This window comes from Apium graveolens, chromosome 9 (genome assembly GCF_009905375.1).
Source record: "Apium graveolens cultivar Ventura chromosome 9, ASM990537v1, whole genome shotgun sequence".
Classification (NCBI taxonomy): domain Eukaryota; kingdom Viridiplantae; phylum Streptophyta; class Magnoliopsida; order Apiales; family Apiaceae; genus Apium; species Apium graveolens.
In genome coordinates, this window is record NC_133655.1 from 218,192,137 (window position 1) to 218,211,904 (window position 19,768).

Here is a 19,768-nt window from a genome sequence, read left to right on the forward strand (position 1 = left end):
GTACCACTAAACCCTTGTTTCCCTAGCCAACTTATCCAGCAACTAATCAATACAATTTGAACAATACAAATTAGTGATAAAGTTTACAACTCAAACTATAAACTTTCACTAAGATGAAACACGTGTATATAATTAGAGCTCGAGAGAATTTTGAAATCAATAAAGATCAGGAGTTGTATGTGTTCTTGCTTGCAAAAATCGTCTTTCATAAAACTGCAAGAAAACCTCTTATATAACCACACATTAACGTTTGAAAACAGCCTCAACAAATTACAACGGCTAGAATCCAATTCTACCGTGTAAGATCGTTGGGATGGTTTCCAACGTTCATGTGTACGTTAGATAGAAGAGAAAGAAAGATGTCCAACGTACAGAAAATATCTCTTCTATTTAGTAGAGGATAAAACATTTTAATAAGAAGATAAGAGAAAGAGTTTGAAAGAGAAACAAACTCCTATTCTTTAGGAAATCAATTTGAATGATTAAAAATATTTTATAAAAGAGCTCTATATATATCATGCACGTATATTATATTAGAGAAGTCCTTACAACTGATATATATGAAGATCCTATAAAATCTCCATGAAATTCGACTTCCTTGTTGAATCTGGACTGTGCATCTTGGCTTGCTGTTATTCTGACATAGTTGATCATAGCTTGCTGAAATAGATTACTGTCTTATGATAGCTTGCTGTCATGATACTTAAACAGCACTGATATCAAGCTGTTATATCCTGCAAACATTCTCAAATAACAACATGATGGCTTGCTGTGTTGTGATCATCAAAACTAAAGAGTTACAATTTGTGTTCTAGTGAATATGCATTCTCGGAATACTTAACTTTAAAAAAATAAAGAAAATGTGTATTCTTTGTTTTTTTTAAAATTTAATACGCATGTCTAAAAGGTTTATTCAATGTGTATTTTGAGCGGAAAATACCACCAATCAGCATTTTGAGAAGTCGGAGCGGAAAAACGGTGTATTTTGGGCATTTTTTCAATTTTTCATGATTTTACTTTTTTCTGGAAAAAATTACAGAAATACGGTGTAATCAAAATCAAGCAGACAACTAGTTAGAATCGAGTTTTTTAGTTATATTTGAGATTGGATGAAGTTGCATTAATTCGCAGAAACTCGTTGAAGGTTGCATCTAGTTGATTGGATTTGCAGAAATTTTGCAAAAAAAATTGAAAAATAGTACTTTTGAAAATAAAAAGATATTTTTATATATTTTTTTTAAAATGACAGTAGTTTTACAAAAATATTTTTGAGTTTGGTTATTTTTAAAAAAGCACTTTTTTAAACTCGGTGTTCATTATTGAAAGATTTTATACCCCATTGTTAAAAAATGGCCAAAAAGGGACGAAATACACGACAAAAAAAGAAGAGAACAGTAATCGATGAAAGTCAGATTGTGAAGGCCGGGTTTAGCTAGGGTTTATCAGAAAATCAATACTCGGCAGATAGATGTTGCGTAGAGTTATTAGTAAATGGCGGTCAACATCGTATCTCCGCCGTCAAATATCAACGGCTGTCCGTCAAACATGTACTAATTCTACTACACACGACGAAGGTTCTTGGGATTATTCATCTGAATGGTGGGACGATGATTTTAAAGGACAACCTGTGTTCCAGTCTTTTTCAGACAAGGGCAATGGTCTCATTTCTGTTTTGTCTTATCCTTCTTCCACCCCGGTTCAGTTTCCTCTCTCTCTCTCTCTCTGTCTCTCTCTCCCTCTCCCTCTCCCTCCCTCCATCCCTCCCCCTCTCCCCCTCTCTCTTGTATCTTTTTACTTTGTTGAGTGTTGTTTGTAAAAAGATTGAATCTTTATGTGCAGAGATTATAAGCTTTTATGTGTTTGTGTAGATATTGGAAGCTTTTTTAATTTATTTGTTTTCAATCTATAGTAGCTGTTTTTTTAGTCTTCTGTTTTTTGTTTGTTCTGATTTATATATTCTACCTTTTCTTGAATTATTTGTTTGTAAGAAGATTGAATCTTTATGTGCAAAGATTGGAAGATTTATTTGGCTTTTTATTTTTGAAATATGCGGGGATTCGAAGGTTTTATTTTTATTTTAAAAACCGACAGAAGCTTTGTTCTTTATGTTAAGTAGACTTTAGTTTAGGAATTGAAATTATGTTAGTCCTGCAGTAATGCTCCATTTGCTTAGAATGAATGATTGTGAACAAAATTGATGAGGGAATACAACGATAAGGAGGGTTGAGGGATATCTCAAAAGAAATAAGGAGTCTGAAATCTCTGGGATAAGGTTTGTCGAGATAATGAGTAGGAAGGGGTTGGAGCATTTATAATCAAATTGGTGGGTGTGAGCTCTAGTTTAAATTGCTATGGGTGGAATAAATAAATGAATGGGATTTATAATAGTCCAATTGGCATTCTTTATAACTATGCTGAGCGTTATTTAGATTATTGGCATGTAAGTAGGAAGTTATAGACCTGTACAAGATCTGTACTGGATGAATGTTCTATAGATTGACATGCGTGATGGTTTATCTATTCCTCTTGGACATGTTAAAATTTGATTCAAGTTGACTCGCTTGTTGAGGTTTTGAACAGGTTATATATCTATTGAACTGCGTATATGCAAATGTAATATCAATGTTGACAATCTTCACAATAGCAGTACTCTACTACTATCCCTCTGCATGCAACCTGTCTCTTCGATTTCTTTTATATACTGAACACCATTGTTATTTGTTGCAGATCAGAGCTTACTGGCATGAAAAAGAGAAGTGGCTTCAACAAAGATATGCGGAGATGCATCCAGGCTGTGAACAAGATGAAAAATTCACGATTCTTGGGTATCAGTGGCGCGCTCTTCGATTTAATAGAGAAACTCGTCAAAGCACGGTTAAAATAATGGCTGCTTTTAGGAAATCTGATGCTGGATCTGTGTACTTAATGCAGCAGGCACATTGTCTAGCTGTTCCATGTAATCTTCGTGAATTTTTCCTTTTACTTTTTGCAACCATTATTGTAATCTCATATTCTTCCTTAGTACATTTGCAATATGGGGCATAATAGAGTTGCCAAGCATTGTCAAATTATCACATATAGTAAGCATATAATTCCTCTCTCACCCATATCGCTTTTGGCAACTTTTACTCAGGAAATCTTCATAGTTAGCACATTCATATGTTTCCTCTGTACTCCCACATATTACTAATATATGGAACTCTGAAAAAATATCAAGTATGATGAGATATGCTTTTTAGACAGATTTATGTGTTTTAACTTTTAACCCGTGGGAAGTTGTCAACTTTTGCTGGAAACCTTTCAGCAATGCTGGAATTCCAACCTTAGTTACCCGGATTCTTCATTTTGCTTCGAGTACCTGTTTCGGACACTCGACACTCGGACATGGGTATGGACACTTGAACACTTATTTTAGGCCAAAAACATGTAAATTTTTCAGAATATTGCCGAGTCCGACATTTGAATACGAACCCGTGTCCGACACCCATACCCGAGTCCGGGTAACATAGATTCCAACAGGAAGGCAACCATGGGGCCCTTTCACATAGACATTAGAAACCTTTAAGAACCCCCTATTGGAGGTGTTCGTAGAAACCTTGATTTGAACGTTGATGGGAGAAGTAGTAGTTTCCTAGGAAAATAAGCTTAGTGCTAATGTGCATCTCCACACAGGGCCTAGCATAATTATCCCCGGAAGTGATAAAGCTAGCTGGAACTGTAAATTGATGTTTTTTTATTTTTTTACTTCTATTGTCTTTAAAGTTAGCTCAGTCTTCCGCTCCCATTCTGAATCAGATCTCTTTGCCCCTTTTATTTTCTGTATAATATCCCTTTTTACGACAATTTTAAACTTATTGTTACCTTTTGAACTACAAGGAGTTCTAGCTGGAATGATATGACATTATCTTCTACAGTAGATTTTCCTCCTATCCCTTGGATTCTACTGGACAAGTAAAATTTTATTTTAGTTTATGTAAGGTTTGAAATTATTGAAAGTGCACCTTTAAACAGTTTACATATTATGGAGGATCATAAATTGAAACCCCTGCCAGTTTGATGATACAAATATACTGCAGATTTTTGTTATAATGGGGCAATTTCATTAGACATATCTGCATATTACTTACTTTTGTTGTTATCAGTAAATAGTTGTTTTAATTAAAAGCCTTTGTGTCAAGTGAAACATATAAAGCTTACTTTTGTTGTCTAAATTAATAAATAACCCATAATGTCTGATACAGATGTGAAGAGTATGCTATCTTCGGGGCTCGCTTCCATTAAGTCATCTGATTATGATCTCAAGAGTGCTGTACTTGGCAAGAAAGCTATGAATATTTTGTGCATTGGTCATGGTGGGGGTACCCTACCTCTATTTTTGGCAGATAAGATTCAAGGTTAGAGAGTTCTATGTTATTTCATTTGTTTGCACAGATAAGTATATTGTGTGTAATATCTTAATTTTGGATCTGTCAATTCTATTTTAATTATAATCAAGTTCTCTCTTATACTCATCGTATCTCTCCGGTTCTTTACTAGGCTCTTTTTCACTTTGTTTCTTATGTCTTTACCAATTTACTTAGCTGTTGTCCTCAATCTCCAAATTTTTGTACGCAAACTGCTTCTCATGATCAGTATCTCTTATCTTTTATCCGATCACTAAAGTATCAAGTGCTTGAATCGTTATTAGTTACTAATCACATGTATGTATGTACCAACTACCTGCATTTATATATTGAACCACGCACATATATATGATTAATCTCGTATGATTGATTAATATCTTATATATATTGGTACTAAACTATTCATACAAGTACGGGATCATGTATTCTATTGAACCCAGACTTTTATGTGCAGATAATGAATAAAATAAATCGTTGCATCTTAATGTTGTCAAAAGGACAAATTTAGTATTAGAACATGCGAATTTTTTCCTAGTTTAAAATCAATTGCACAACACTGTGATACAATCTAAGGATTGATGCATATCCTAGTAATGAACCATAGGAGTTGTTCGCCCTACACGTAATGTTTCTAATACCAAGTAAAATGGACTAATTATTTAATAGTATTATATATATAGGGAATAAAGTTCCTGAGGTTACCTCAGGTAACTTTCCTGAGATAATATAAAATATCCGATAGAAACATGACATGTGTCTTATGTAGAGTCAAGTGTATATGTTTTATGGAAATAGAATAATTAGAGATTGTGTATTTGATTGTATCAGTGTACATAACTGTCATAACTAAAATAATTTTAATGAGCATCTCAGGTAAATTTCCTAAGGTAATCTCAGGAAAATAATTATCATATATATTTATATATTTCCGATTGTTTCTTATTTCATAATATTTGTAAAACTAATATAATAGTATTGAATACTCAAAATCAACTCCTTGGAATTGTGTCAAAATATGTAAATGTGCCATTATCTAATTCTAAGCAATTGTGGTATAATTGCGTTTAATTGGTGGAATGATTGAGTTAAAAATTTCCTTTTTTAATACATCACCGTGATTGCTGCTAAATTAAATCATATAGATGGTTATATCTTTTTTTAGTTGGTGTTTATAAGTAGGTTTGCAATAAACTTAGACCTACATTATATGCAAGTATCACATAGATGGTAGTTTTCTTCTGAAACTGACGGAAAGTATCATCTTCAGGTGCTATCATTGACATAGTCGAAATTGACCCTGTTGTTATATCAGCTTCGACAAAAGCAATGGCATTTCCATCATTTTCAGTGATGAGCCCTTCTGGTGAACGTGCAAATCCAGCACCGGGTCCCATAGATGAAGTGATGTGGAAGGGCATTCATGATCGGCTCCAACTGTTTGAGTCAGACGCCGAAGATTTTGTCATGAACAGTACAAAACTTTATGACATGGTCTTTGTAGATGCCTACGATGGAGAAGATATCTTCCCACACAAGCTTTGGGAACCACAATCTCCATTTCTTAATGCCTTAAGTGACCGGCTGCATCCTGAGCATGGGACAGTAGTGGTGAACCTTCATGCTGATACTGACCTGTTCGATGACGATACTACTACTGTACCTCGTCAGCTGATTTTACCAATGGGAAAATACGTCAAAAGCGTGTGTGAAGCATACAAGGATGTGATAGTAGGAAACAGTAACAATGGTCTGGCTTTCAATGTATTGGTTCCTTGGGTTTGTAATTCATCTCTCGTCGTCTCAAGAGGTTATAGGAAGGAGAGTGGAGTCTTGGATAGGGATATGGTTCTAGACACTCTTGTATCCAACTTGTTTGAAGTCGAACACATTCTTAACTTGCCATTTTCATGTTTGGAATACTTAAAAAATGGCATTTATCTTGTCAAATAGTACGTGCCGGCTATAAATACATGAGCAAATCAACCAAATATAAGCGCTTGCTGCTTGGATTTGGGTGGTTTGTTATTTCATTCCTTGGATTGGTTAGGTTGCTGCAATGTAAAGAAATTGTAAATTGTTTGAATTAGGTTTGAAACAAGCATTAAACACCTGCGTTTTGAACAGGGGATTTTAGATTTGGTTAGCCTTAGCTTGGATATGTTGTAACTTGTAAAACATCATCTATTGTAATATGTTGTAATCTGTAAAACATCATTTATTGTAATAGAAGCGTTTTGGATCTGAGCTTAATTTATGATTTGAAACACATTTTGAAGTTCAATAAACATAGAGATCTTGGTATTTTGTTACTGCTCCATGTGCATAACAGCGAAATTTTACCAGAACGTAACAGAGTTTGCTCTCTTCAGATACTGCCCTTGTGAAATCAGATTAAACTTCACAGGTAACACATATTTTATGTTTTTTTAAAAGAATCCTCCTGGTTCCTGCGCGTCTCGCAGTTTGTATAGACTAGGACTACAAACTTAACAATTGGCAATGTACAGTTGATATAATCAAAAAAAAAAAAAAATCTGATTTCAAAAGGGTTATCTTCTACCATGTGGTCCATTTCTTATACACTTGTCCAGATTATACTGAACTTCCATTTGTTATGGTAATTATTCATTTATTCTCTTTGCTAAATCACATGCCATTCCCGAATCACCTACATCAGGAAAGATAATGCAGGTAGTCAGGGACACCAAACCAGTGTTCTTCTGTTTGTGTTTATCGCTTGCTTGTATTTTGAATACGTATTTAAGAGATGTAAACTTCAGACGATAATTTAAACACACGCATGACCTTATGATGAGCAATTTCCAGTTGCCTGTCATGTGATACTTTATGTCTTCACTTGAAAATTTGTGAGTATATTAATTATCACCCGTATAAAAAATTTGTAAGTAGTCATAATAATACATTGTAAAGGGGAAGCAAATTCACTTCATCTTCCAATTAATGTTCTGTATATAACACGCGACAAATCTAAGAACACAAGGATTATACCTGATTCCCACTAACTTGATTGGCCGTAAAGCTAGATCTTCTTAGTACTGCTAATCTTTGAGAGGTTCACATTGGTTCTATTCAGATAAGATGTCAATTTTCACATGCTATATTTCTAATATCTAATATTTTTGTTCAGGCATCAAATTAAGCATCAAGTCTTTTGAAATTTGAGTTGTAGATTAGTCTTTGGAGTATCTGGCTTGTCTGTGTCGTGTCGTAGCGCCAACAAATTCCTCTAGGCAGCAGTAAAAATCCCTAAAACTTCCGTAAACAATCAATTAAACTTTTACATCTTTTCAAAACCCTAAGAAATTCGTCCATGTCAAGTTCATTTTCTTGACGAACAATGTCTTTAGTAAAATGGACTTGTCTACAGAAGACAGCTATACAGATTTGTTCTGATCTGCCTGATTAACATTTTTAAAAATCGTGAAAAAATCAGTAAAGTGCATGGAACAATTCAATATCTTGAAGTCCATCACTTGGATATTGTTCCAATGATGTTGATGTAGCATATGAGTTCCCGAGCCAGATTACCGCGTTCAAATGCTAACTGATCTCTAGTTTCCTTGTGAAACTATCAGGTACTTCCTAATAAAGGGATTCTAAAAAATTATCGGCTTTAACATTTCAACCCCGAGCAAGCCATAGGATTATGGGCAGTCTGGCATCTGCTATGGCCAACCCGGTTTGAGGGAACAATAACGTTTCACAATATTTGGTGAGAAAAAGTGTCGCGGAGAAGAACAATGCTTAAAAAAAAATTGTCAAGAAGCTTAAATTGAATGTAAAAGAATATTTAAGATTATGAAGTAATGTGCAAAAAAGATAAAATTTTAGACTTCCTTTTAAGGTTCAGGCACCCCCAAATATATTTTACTCCTTTGGTTGTAGCAAGGGGTTGGGGTGATTATTCTCTTCACAAAATCACATGCTATGTTTGAGCCACCTCCATCACAAAGACAATGCAAGAACATAGCCACATGACTCTATCCCAGGCTATAAAATGATTTTTTCTTTTGTTTCTAAATATCTTAGTATTGATATAAACGAAAGAAAGAAGATTAGACAACAGGTCTAAGAACGCTATACGGATTAGACCAGATTCTCACTTTGACACTTTAAATTGGTTGGTATTGAAGCTAGTTCCGTACTGCTAATGTCCCAGAAGATTTGTTCTTTCAGATAAGAGCTGATTTTCGATTTTAAAACATACTTTTTTTTGTCAATCTTTACAATTTTTCCAAGGCATTAATCAGCACCAAGTCCTGGAAATCCAGTTGTAAGATGTGTTTCGCAACAATCAAGAACAAAGCTGTGCTTCTCGTTAGACAGAAGAATTCGGATATTTTATTATTTTTTTTTCTAAATAAAGTTCATTTTATTAAGCAGATTAAACCTGTCCTCGGGAGAATTGAGTTGTTACGGAAAATGTGAACTCATCCATAAAATGCATTTAACAACTCAATATCATCAAGTCATTTCATATGGATATTGTTTGAATGCAATATGTGTATTATATGAGGCCTCGTAGCCAGGTTCTTTGGCATAAATACCACTGTTTGATCACTGGTTCACTTGTGCACAACTCCATGGTACTTTCAATCCTATCAGTACTTTGAATATGTTTGAGTTCCAACACTAACAAAGTTACGAAATTTATAGCAGAACATCATATTAGATTCCAGTTGAGGCTAGTCTTTTTAAGTACCAAATTTCAGAAAAAATCTTTAGACAGTGGAAGAGCACAACTTGTAGTAGTGAATTTTGCCAAAATAAGTTAAATGCACCTCCACTAGACCATGAGAAATTCTGTTCCCATTTCACAAGATGAGCTAAATTTACTTGGCCAACACTGCATTAACATCGGCTCAAATCGGTGACTAAATATAGCGTATCAAAACCTGATTTTCTGACAAGCGCACAAGTCGTGTTTAACAAAATGAGTATAAGAATATCAATAGAGTCCTAGTGACTCCAAATGCAGATGGAAACTAACAAATTTAAACTAGGCAATGTGGTTGAAGGTTGGTTCATAGTTTTGTTGCTCAACCTAACACTTACATCCAATTCAATTCTCAAATTGTTACAAAAAATCTCCCATCGCAAGATACAAACATAATCAAAAAATTGGTGGTGGGAGAAATTGAACTAGAGACAACTTTTAAAATCGAGTTCTGATAACATACTAAGTAATCCGTTCATTAAAAATCTTAAGGTATCATAGGAAAAATATCTAATATGATATAATCTTATACTCTATAACACTACTTAGTTTCGGTTTATGCATTTAGTTTTATTATTAAACTTTTAGATACTTTGCATTAGATTCGAATTCTCGATATTTTGTTATCGCTGCAACCGAGGAATTCGAAGAATTGGAAGTCAAAACAGAACCATCTCCTATTTTTCTATCAAAAAAAATATGGCGGACTCGTTCCTGTCTTTCAATTTTGTTCATCCTGCCCTCGTGTTTTTTAGTACCGGAGCCGGCTCTGAAGCCAAATTTTTTATGCTAACGAATGGGGGTATCGAAAAATTTAAACTTTCATAAACACATTTTTATTATATACACGAAGAAAAAATAAATAAATAAATATAGGCATAAAATAAATGTTAGGGGTACATTTTTTATTTATATTCTAAAAGATCACTTTAGAAAATAAGATATTTTTTGCGTTTAGTTGTATCGACATTAAATACTATAATTATCTTATTTTTTATTATTATTCTTATTTATTAGTACCGGGCACAAAAAATTTCGTGCTTAGGGTATATCTCAAGGTCGGATCATGTTGATTAAAAGATACGAATTGGTGAAGTATTGTCGCATGTTGATGTACTCTATAAAGAATTTTTACGGGCCCGACTTCGGGTTTTATATCAAAGTGGCCACCCATCTCGCTCAATTCTCTCAACTAGCTCCCCGTTTTCCACGAGGACTCATTTAAAGCACTGAAATATTATATTATATCAGTCCGTTATCTTTTTTTTTTAAAACCCTAACGGAGCTGATGATGTGGCAAGCTGACATGACTGGTTTGAAAAAAACGGCTAGTTTGACTACGTTTCTGTTTATATACATACAGATATACGCATTAGGGTTCATCATCACTCTTCTTGATTTCTCCATCATTTGCAAATAAGTATCCAATTCCTTCTCTATTTAACATCCTCAACGACCTAAAAACTAAACCCCCATGTCAAATTTCAACTCTTCGTCGGTTAATATGGCCGTGTGTGATTGTGGCTTGAATGCTCGTATACGAGCATCATGGACAGGCAAGAACCCAGGAAGACGTTTCCGGAGTTGTCAGAAGTACAAGGTAAATTAAACTTTGTTGAGTTTAACTGTTAATTAAGATTTTAAAATGAATTTATTCTTATTTTAGGATGAGAGAAGCTGTGATTTTTTTCATGTGGATTGATGATGAGATGTCTGGACGGGCAACGAATTTGCTTGGTGAACTGAACCAGAGGAATGTGATGCTTGAGGAAAATCTGTTAAAGCTGGAGGAAAAACTGTATAAAATGAAGAAAAAGAAGAAAATGATGAAGAAGAAGAAGCAAACCCAAATTTTGTTATTATGCAGTCTGGTAGTTTGTATGTTTGCTATCATTATAATTTTAGCTTTTAGCAGGGAATTGAACAGTGGACAAAGGAAGTATCTACCATGAATTATTGTATGTAATCAATGGAGTAAATAATGTTATTCTTCTGTTAAACATGTCTCATAAAAATTAGCATAACAACTTACCAACATCTGATTAATTAGCAAAATATTTTCCAGCATCAGAGTACCATCAACATAAGTACTACCCAAGTAAGTAGCAAAAGTTAAAATAACCAGGTTATTGCTACTTAAAACATAAGTTTACAAAACATCCAAAATGAAAATTGCAATACTTTAAACTAATCATCCAAAATGACTGGATCTTCAGGGGTGCAGTTAGAGGTATTAAACTTGTTCCTCATGAAGGCCACTTCTTTCAACCTTTCACTTCTTCTGGGAGGAGATACATCCAAATCTGAATAACTTTCAGTCTCAGCTTCTTCACTCTCAGTCTGAGAAGTTTCACTTTCATTTAGAACCTGAAAAAAATGAAAATTTCTATCACAACATGAGGGAATATTGAAAAATGTTAAATACGAAGGAAGGTGCATTGAGAACTTGATTACCCAAGTCACTCTGAGATTCTGCAGGTGGAGGTGGAATGAGAGTGACCTCTGTAGTAGCTTGTGATTCCTGTGTTGGAATGATCTCTGTAATTTGATCAATTGATTGTGGCCTCCTGATTGGTAACTTCATTCTTGGTGCCATTTTTGTACCAACAACTTGAGTTCTTCTTAACCCCAACTTGTTCCTAGTAAAAACTCTAACACCACTTGATTGACCATCTTCATTCCCAGCTTGTTTACCACCCTTGCCACCATCTTCACCAACCCTCTTACCACTCTTATCACCAATAGTTGCAGCCCTTTCAGCACTTTGACCCCCTTCATTCCCAGCTTGTTTACCACCCTTGCCACCACTGTTATTAACATCAATTGCAGCACTTCCACCAGTTTCACCATCATCTCCATTCTCAGCATTCTCAACTACTCTTCCTGGACATTTATTCTTTCTGTGGCCTGTCTGTCTGTAGATGCTGCAATGTTGTATCCTCCCACTACTGAATCTCTGAACTTGGAGGACATCATTGACAATATTTTTACCTTTCTTACCACCGTTACTCTCCCACTCCTCTCTTCTTCTCATTCTTTTTGGTCTCCCTCTTAATTTCTTGGGAATTTCAGGTGGCAAAAGAGGTTCATACTATGTTTCCTCCCAGTACTCCTCCCCTTTAACTGCTTTAATAGAAAAACTGTATGATTGTAAGTACTTATCTCTTTTGAAGTAGTCAGAAACATAATCAATTGGTTGCTGCCTTTTATCATGTATAGCAGCTATTGCATGGCAGCAAGGTATACCCTTGAGATCAAATACTCTACGGTCACAAGTCTTCTTTTCCAAATCTACAGTCACTGCTTTTGTTCCACTCTTCACTATATATCTACTACTTCCATCCCAAGAAGCCGTCCATTCTCTTGAATTTTTAACTGCCACATCCAACAGTTTCTTAATCCTTGGACACAGTTGCATCTCAAAAGTCATCATCCCTTCTCTTTTCTCTCTAACCCTAGTCATCAGCTTGTAATGGATTTCTCGTATCATGTTTAGCAGTGGCAAGTACCTGTTTTAATCAAAAGAGTGTAGTCATGATTCTCAAACCTATGACAATTCAAAATCCATGAATTAACCAAAGAGTGGTAATTAACTAACCTCTCATTTATTATCCATAAATTGAAATATTCTGCCATGTTGTTCTCTATATTATCAGCTTTGGGAATAGTGGAAATGTATGCTTTAGACCAAATAGCTGGATTAAGCTTCTTTAAGTGCTCATGTGCTGGTTTACATAGTGTTGCAATCTGCTTCATTGCATTTTTGTATGCTACAGGATGTGTGCTGCAAGCAGCTGCCCAGAATTGCCTTTTCAACAAAGTAGAAGGATATATGCAATATATTTATTAATTTAACAGACATATATATGTATCTAACAAGTCTATTAAGTACAAGTTTCAAGTGGTTAGACTTACTTTTTCCTGAAGTTGCTATAGATATGCGTAGTGCAGAATCTATGCTCAGCTGCTGGTAATAGTTCCTTAATTGCATTCTCAAGCCCCTAATAATTAGCAAGTAATGCATATTTATTTAGCAAGTAACACATATATATTTAGCAAGTACTATAATAATTAACAAACCTTTTGTTGATCACTGATAACTGTGAAGCCAGTTCCATTTCCAAGCTCCAAGTCAGCCTTCATTAAGTCCACAAACCATCTCCAACTATCAGTGGACTCTGTCTCCACTACTACATGACATATAGGGTACATCTGATTATTTCTATCCCTACCAACAGCACTCAGAAGCTGCCCACCACAAACAGTCTTCAGAAAGCACCCATTTACTCCAATCACTGGCCTGCAGCCTGCTTTCCATCCATTCTTCAATGCAGAGTAGCAAACATACATTCTTTGAAACCTATTAATATCACCATCATTGACCCTTGTCCCTGCAATCTTCACAGTATTGTTTGGATTGATCTTCATTAATTCATGACCAAAATCCCAAACTCTGGAGAAATGTTGTTTCAAGGACTCATGAACACCTTCAAATGCCATTTTTCTAACCCTCATTGCCTTGATCCATGGAATTTCAATCTTTATCTCTTTCCTAATGCATTATATCATGTCTTTAACTTTATATGTGGGGTTTTTTCTTATCCTCTCACCATACTGTTCAGCAAGGTACTTCACACTTGATAACTTGTTCTTATATGGTTTAGTGTATAAGTGATCATTCAGCAATGTTCTTATCTCTACAGTGTCACTATCTGCCTTCCTTCTCACCCAAATATAAAAAGGGCAACCTGATTCACACTTAACTTGGCACCTATTTATGTCATTAGCACCAAAATTGACAGCCCTCCTTTCTTTGATGTCATACTCCCTCACCATTGATCTGAATTCATCCATGTTTATAAAAGCCTGACCAACTTCCCATTTTATCTTTCCTTTCCTATCTTTTTTGGTGACACCAATAACATGTCTCCTTCTTTTCTTTGTTATTACCGGGGGACCAACATATCCAATCTTGTTGTTTTCATCTTCACTTGAGCTCCCAATTGACCTCAACTCATCTGAATCAAAGTCTGATTCACTGTAATCCCACTCTTTCATCCCTTCCTTGTCACTTCTGTAGTTTTTTCTGTTGCTCACAAATTCTTCATTACTTACATCATCAATATCTGAAGCCCCACTGTCAAGCTCTTCAGTTTCTTGCCCACTGTCAACATCAAATTTGTAAGATGGGTCATCAGGGTCACTGTCTTCACTACTTGCATACTCTTCTTTATATCCCTTCAAAAATTCCTCAAGATTTTCTATCTTATCTTCATCATTGTAATCATCCCCACCACCATTATCATCAGCAGACAAACCCTTATTCTCATCCCCACCACCATTATTGTTAGTCCCTTAACAATATAACAAGAATTACAGAAGGGGGTTGAATGGAATTCTTGAACCTTTTTCTCGAAATAAAAATGTTCAACTCGAATATAGATATAAGTGTTTTGATTAGCACAATGCGGAATAGAAACTTAGTTGAATCAAAACATAAGTAATTAAAAACAAGAGTCTTTAAAAACTTTCTGGTGGATTTAAATAATTCCACCAGAGATATATATTATATATATCGAGAGAACTTTGTGTGCAAGAATGCTCACAGCTGCTTACAAATTGAACTACTGAGAATACAGGGAAATGCTAATGATTCTGCTTACAAAGATTTCTCTATTTGTGTATCTCAGCTCACTTGTTTCTATTTGCTACGTTCTTGGTTTATATATTACCAAAATTACAAAGTCAAAAAGACTGAATAAATATAAAAACTATTAGTCTTAAGCTTTGCTACTTTTCGTCCTTTATTACCCAGTTAATGGGCTTGCACAGTAGATTTGTATACATCTCGACGGCTGTGCTTAGCTTTCACTGTTCAACTGCTGTTTGAATTCTTTATATGATCATCCGTTGGACTTTATGAACATCCGTTGGATATATGATCATCCGTCGACTTTCTGAACATCCGTTGATGGCTTCATTGATCATCCGTCGACTGCTATATTAAACATCCGTTGATAGTCATTTGATCATCCGTCGGTAGCTATTTTGGCACTTGACTTCATTTCACTTATGCAGAATTACAGGACATCATTTATATATAATTAATCAACCTATTCTGCATATCTAGTTAAAGTCAACATGACTTATAGGTTACTACAGAATCTATACAAAGATGTATACAGAACTGGCTATAGATTCTATACCGTCGGGACTATAATGAGTTATCCGTCGGGACTATAATTCTTATTCGTCGAGTGCTACATAATTTCACTAAGTAAAATCTACTTAGATGTTTTGTTTATGAAATCATCAAGTACACAACATATGCACAACAATCTCCCCCAATTTATGTCTACTGGAATTGTAGCCATAAATTAAGAGATACTTGATGATAACAAAACATCCTAATCATACAGCTTTAAAGATAAGTAGATAATACTGAAAGTGCTTCAATTAATCAAAATGTACAAAGTTTGGCTCACAGTCATTTCAAGATGCTCCTCTAGCCTGAGCAGATTTTTCTAGTTTCTTGAAGGTCTGGATCTTCTTCCAAGCTTCATGTTATTTTCATCAATCTGATTTTGGAGCTGCCTGTGGAATTCCAGTTCATCAGATTCTGAGAGATCTAGCTTTTCTTGCATTTCCAAGAGAGTCTCATTGCTAGAGATACTCAATTGGTCTTCTAACCTGAAGAATCTTCTCACACCTTTGTCATCTATGAACTCCATCAGTCAGTAGGGCCTTAGATGCACTCTTCTCCCTGTGTATGGGATGATTAGAGTATTTGGGAGTGCATCTTTGGCTCTAATACTCCTTAGTTCTTCAATCTTCTTCAATACTAGTCTTCTTGCAGTGACATTGAACCCACAGTTCTTCTTGAAGGATGAATAAACTTTAATCAGTACAGCTTGGCTCTCTTGAAGAATCCTGTGAAGTGGCCACACAATCTCCTTTCCTACTTTGTACTTGAACACTAAGCTTTCAGGTAGGTTTTTGTAAGCATCAATTCCCTCACTTCATCTAGTTCATCCAGATAAAGATTTAGATCTGAAAACTCTTTGATGTCATACAAGTACAAGTAGTCTCCCCTGTTGACTTTGGGTTGAGCTTTAACTACTGATTTGGATTTGAGAGGTGACAGCTTCACTTTCTTGACTGCCCTTGACTTTGTCCTTTTTGGCTTGCTAAGGATTGGTAAACTGAAGTCAGGAATTGGTATGTTATCCCACTCTATTGGCTCAACCTTGGGCACAATAGGTTCACCATGAATATTCCTGTAGGGATCCACCACCCTTATATCTTCAAATACCACTGAGGGCTTTGATGCTTGAGTTGTAGCTTGTGTGGGTACCTTAGGAAATTGATCTTCCAATTCTTTGTCAACAATATCCAGTTTCCTTTTTGTTCTTCTAGCCAATTCTTTCTTTCTTGGAGATTTCTTTTGTTCTTCAATTTGCTTCTTTGATTCAGCAGCTTCAGATGGTTGAGAGGGAATTTGTTGAGATGAATTCACAGCCTGTAGCTTGGCCAAGATAGCAATCTGCTCTTTCTTTTGTTTAGTTTTCTTTGCATCTAGAGCAGCTTGCTTCTTTTCCTGCTTTAATCTGGCTTTTTCTTCTCTCTTTGCTTGAGCAAATTGTGGATGTCCAGCTACCACACAAATTTCCTTTCCATTTCTGAATATCTTAGCAATTCTCCTTTTTGAAGCTGAATCAGCTGGATCTTTATAGAAGACAATTGATCTTGACAGAAGCTTCTTCTCATCAGGCTTGGGTGTCTCATATACAGTGTCCAAGGGGTTCTCCAAAGATGATTTTGGATAGTTTGCCCTTGGTTTAAGAATTATTTCAGCCTTTGTAGACTTGATGCATGAAGATTGTCCTTTTTCCAGATAATTCATGCTCATCTCATTCACACTGATTTGCTTGACTTGAGAGTGATGGATGGCTGACTTAACTGGCTCCTTGACAAGTTCAAACTTTTTCCGTATCTCCTCATCAATCTTATCCCAGTTGATCAAACTCAACTTTCCTTTCTTAGCAACTTTCAAGTTTGCTGCTTCTGCTTTAATTAGATCTATACCATCTGCAACTGGTGGCTTGGAGACAGTAATTGAAGGTACAATTACTTTGCTGATATGAACTTAAAGTTTCTCCCCCTCACTTGGTCCTTTCTCCCCCTTACTTGGTTATCTCTCCCCCTTTTTGTTATCATCAAGTTGAGGAGTTAGGCCTTGTGCTTTAGCCAGTTGCATGAGAAGATTTGTCTGAGATTGTTGATTTTGAAGAAGAATGGCCACAGAATTCTCAATAACTTGAACTCTATCTTCCAGCTTGGCCAGCTTCTTTTCAGAATCTGATTCTCTCCTCAGTCTCAGTAATAGATCCTGCATGGTACCATATGGCATGACTGAATCCAGCTTCTCAGAATTGTAGGTCTTCAAGTCAACTATATCCTTTTTGATTTCATCTACACTTAGATTCTGTCTGACTTGCTGTAGCTTCATTATATGTAAAGAATCTAGGTGAGCTTGAAGAATAGCCTTGGTACCAGCATTTGAGCTCTTCTGAATGGCCTTTTGGATAGACATGATTTGTTTGACCAAGGATACACTGAATTGTCCAGGTGTGGATTCCTTAGTCAAGGCCCATTCAGGTAAATCAGGAGTAGAACTTGGGCCTTCATATCCCCCTAAGTTCTTGCTTCCATCAAATGAAATAAAGTCATCATCATTAGAATTTACTCCAAATTCTTCAGATGGCTCATCAGCTATAGGAGGCATTAAATTGACAGCAGCTTTATCCCTTTTTAGAGATTCTGAAGTATGCACCAAATTTAATGTCTTTTATGCCTCCTCATTGCCCTGAGCAGCCAACAATTGATAGGCTGACACAGGATGAGTAAAAGTGTCAGCATCCAAGGAAATGTTATTAATTACAGCCTTGTAATGTTGCTGAAATTGTCTTCCCTTTTCAGCATCATCCACAATCATTGACTCATGAGCAATGGCTGTATCCACCCTTATTACTTCTGTACCTGTTTTTCTCTCATAATCTCTCTTTTGTTGAATCAGGGTCTCACCCTGGCTCCCCACCCTCACACCCTCACCTTCACCTACTAAGGTGGGACTCCTCTCACTCACTTTTGCCAATCCTGAATAAATGGATTGCTGATTTTCACTCTTTTCCTCTCCTTTTGCCTGGGAGCAACACAGCCTCTCACTCAATACACTCTCCTCTCTCAGTCCTAAGAGTGACTGTACAACCACTAAATCTTATGCACTTGAAATAATTGAAGTTTGAAGTTGTGCAGAGATACTCGACGGATAAGTGATATCCATCGAGTGAGTGGTAATGTTATCCGACGGATAACTGCTGTTAAGCTTATCCGTCGGGATACAATCACTACTCGACGGATGAGCAATATCCATCGAGAAAGTGGAAATGAATGAGGTGGGAAGAGAAACTATTGTTGACTCTGTGTTGATTGAAGATATTTGAGGCACAGATGTCACAATAGTATCTGAAAGAATTGGCAAGTGAGCTAACAAATCATCTAAAAGATGATGCTCACTTGTACTAGATTTTGGCTTCCCCAACAGAGTTAAAGAAGGGGAATCAGAAATTGAAGTGTTTATCATATCCACTTCCAGAGAGTTTGTTGGTGAGTATGGTATTTCAGATGATTCTATTATTAGAGATTTTGGCTGTGACTCCACATTTATTGGAGCCACATCAAACTGAATTTGAGAGAGTGCAGGGACTGTGTCTTTAGCACCAGTTTGCACTATGTGTGTGCCCTGTGCATCCCTAGAGGTTTTAGATTTCTTCTTTCTTGTGTAAGTTTGGGGTGAGCTTGTGTCCCTAACCCTTTTGGCATGTGCTCTTGGCTGAGAGCTTTGTTCAATAACGGCATCCTTTTGGGAGGATGCAGCTAGAAGTGAGCTTTTATCCTTTTTAAGTACTGCAGTTTGTTGGGAAACTACAGTGTGGCTAGGCTGAGATTCACTCAACTCTCCATCCTTATTCTTGGGATTTCTTTGATGTTCACCCCTTCCCTCACCTGACTTTCCCTCCTTCACACTCCCCTCTTTTGCTTTTGTGGATTTTTCAACTGGCATCTTTTGAAAGATGCCAGAGGGGGTTTTCTTTGATTTAGATTTGGAAATTGTAGAGGGTTTGAAGGCTTTGGTAGGAAACTGTTTGGTCATTGGCACAGTTGTCATAGCTACTCCTGAAGTCAAAAAAATAGTGGAGGTTGGAATAGTTGTAGGGATGGATGAACTTACCTCACTTACCTGAGGTGCCTGCATTACAGGAAAATAGAACATTGGCACATCCCTGTGATGGTTGGCTCTGTTCAAATCTGCAATGAGTCTTCTCTCTTGAACCCAACAAGCCAGTTTTTTGTTTGGGTTCTCAAGCACAATCTCTTGACATAGATGGTTAGCCAATAACATGAAAAATCTAGCATAATACACATTCTTACGTCTTTTAGCTAACTCACCTAGTTTAAAACCTAACTCAAACAAGACAAGGTCACTAAAATTATAAAATTTATCTGTAACTAGCATGTATAACATGTTAAGCATGGAAATATTCACTGAATCAAAATTACTGACTTT

The 19,768-nt window shown here is 35.9% G+C and overlaps 2 protein-coding genes across 2 annotated transcripts; one reads left to right on the forward strand and one right to left on the reverse strand.

The window, feature by feature from the left end:
* The first annotated feature begins 1,347 nt into the window (after positions 1-1,347).
* LOC141686688 (uncharacterized) lies at positions 1,348-6,653 on the forward strand. Its single transcript, XM_074491739.1, has 4 exons — positions 1,348-1,696; positions 2,728-2,956; positions 4,242-4,394; positions 5,671-6,653. The coding sequence occupies exons 1-4, from the start codon at positions 1,469-1,471 to the stop codon at positions 6,351-6,353; spliced, it is 1,293 nt and encodes a 430-aa protein (XP_074347840.1). The 5' UTR covers positions 1,348-1,468; the 3' UTR covers positions 6,354-6,653.
* A 5,579-nt stretch (positions 6,654-12,232) lies between these two features.
* On the reverse strand, positions 12,233-13,641 carry LOC141685953 (uncharacterized). The gene is made up of 4 exons (XM_074491026.1): positions 13,222-13,641; positions 13,057-13,142; positions 12,740-12,949; positions 12,233-12,650 (listed from the first exon to the last, which is right to left on the reverse strand). Exons 1-4 carry the CDS (start codon positions 13,639-13,641, stop codon positions 12,233-12,235), a joined length of 1,134 nt encoding a protein of 377 aa, XP_074347127.1.
* Positions 13,642-19,768: the final 6,127 nt, after the last annotated feature.

Excerpts from the sequence above, each read along its gene's own strand:
- LOC141686688 (XM_074491739.1), top strand. The coding sequence starts at position 1,469 with ATGTTGCGTAGAGTTATTAGTAAATGGCGGTCAACATCGTATCTCCGC. Across the intron at positions 2,957-4,241 it reads ACATTGTCTAGCTGTTCCAT|ATGTGAAGAGTATGCTATCT; the intron begins GTAATCTTCGTG and ends TGTCTGATACAG. Across the intron at positions 4,395-5,670 it reads TTTGGCAGATAAGATTCAAG|GTGCTATCATTGACATAGTC; the intron begins GTTAGAGAGTTC and ends TATCATCTTCAG.
- LOC141685953 (XM_074491026.1), bottom strand. The coding sequence starts at position 13,641 with ATGGCATTTGAAGGTGTTCATGAGTCCTTGAAACAACATTTCTCCAGA. Across the intron at positions 13,143-13,221 it reads TTATCAGTGATCAACAAAAG|GGGCTTGAGAATGCAATTAA; the intron begins GTTTGTTAATTA and ends GCTAATTATTAG. Across the intron at positions 12,950-13,056 it reads TATAGCAACTTCAGGAAAAA|GCAATTCTGGGCAGCTGCTT; the intron begins GTAAGTCTAACC and ends TTTGTTGAAAAG.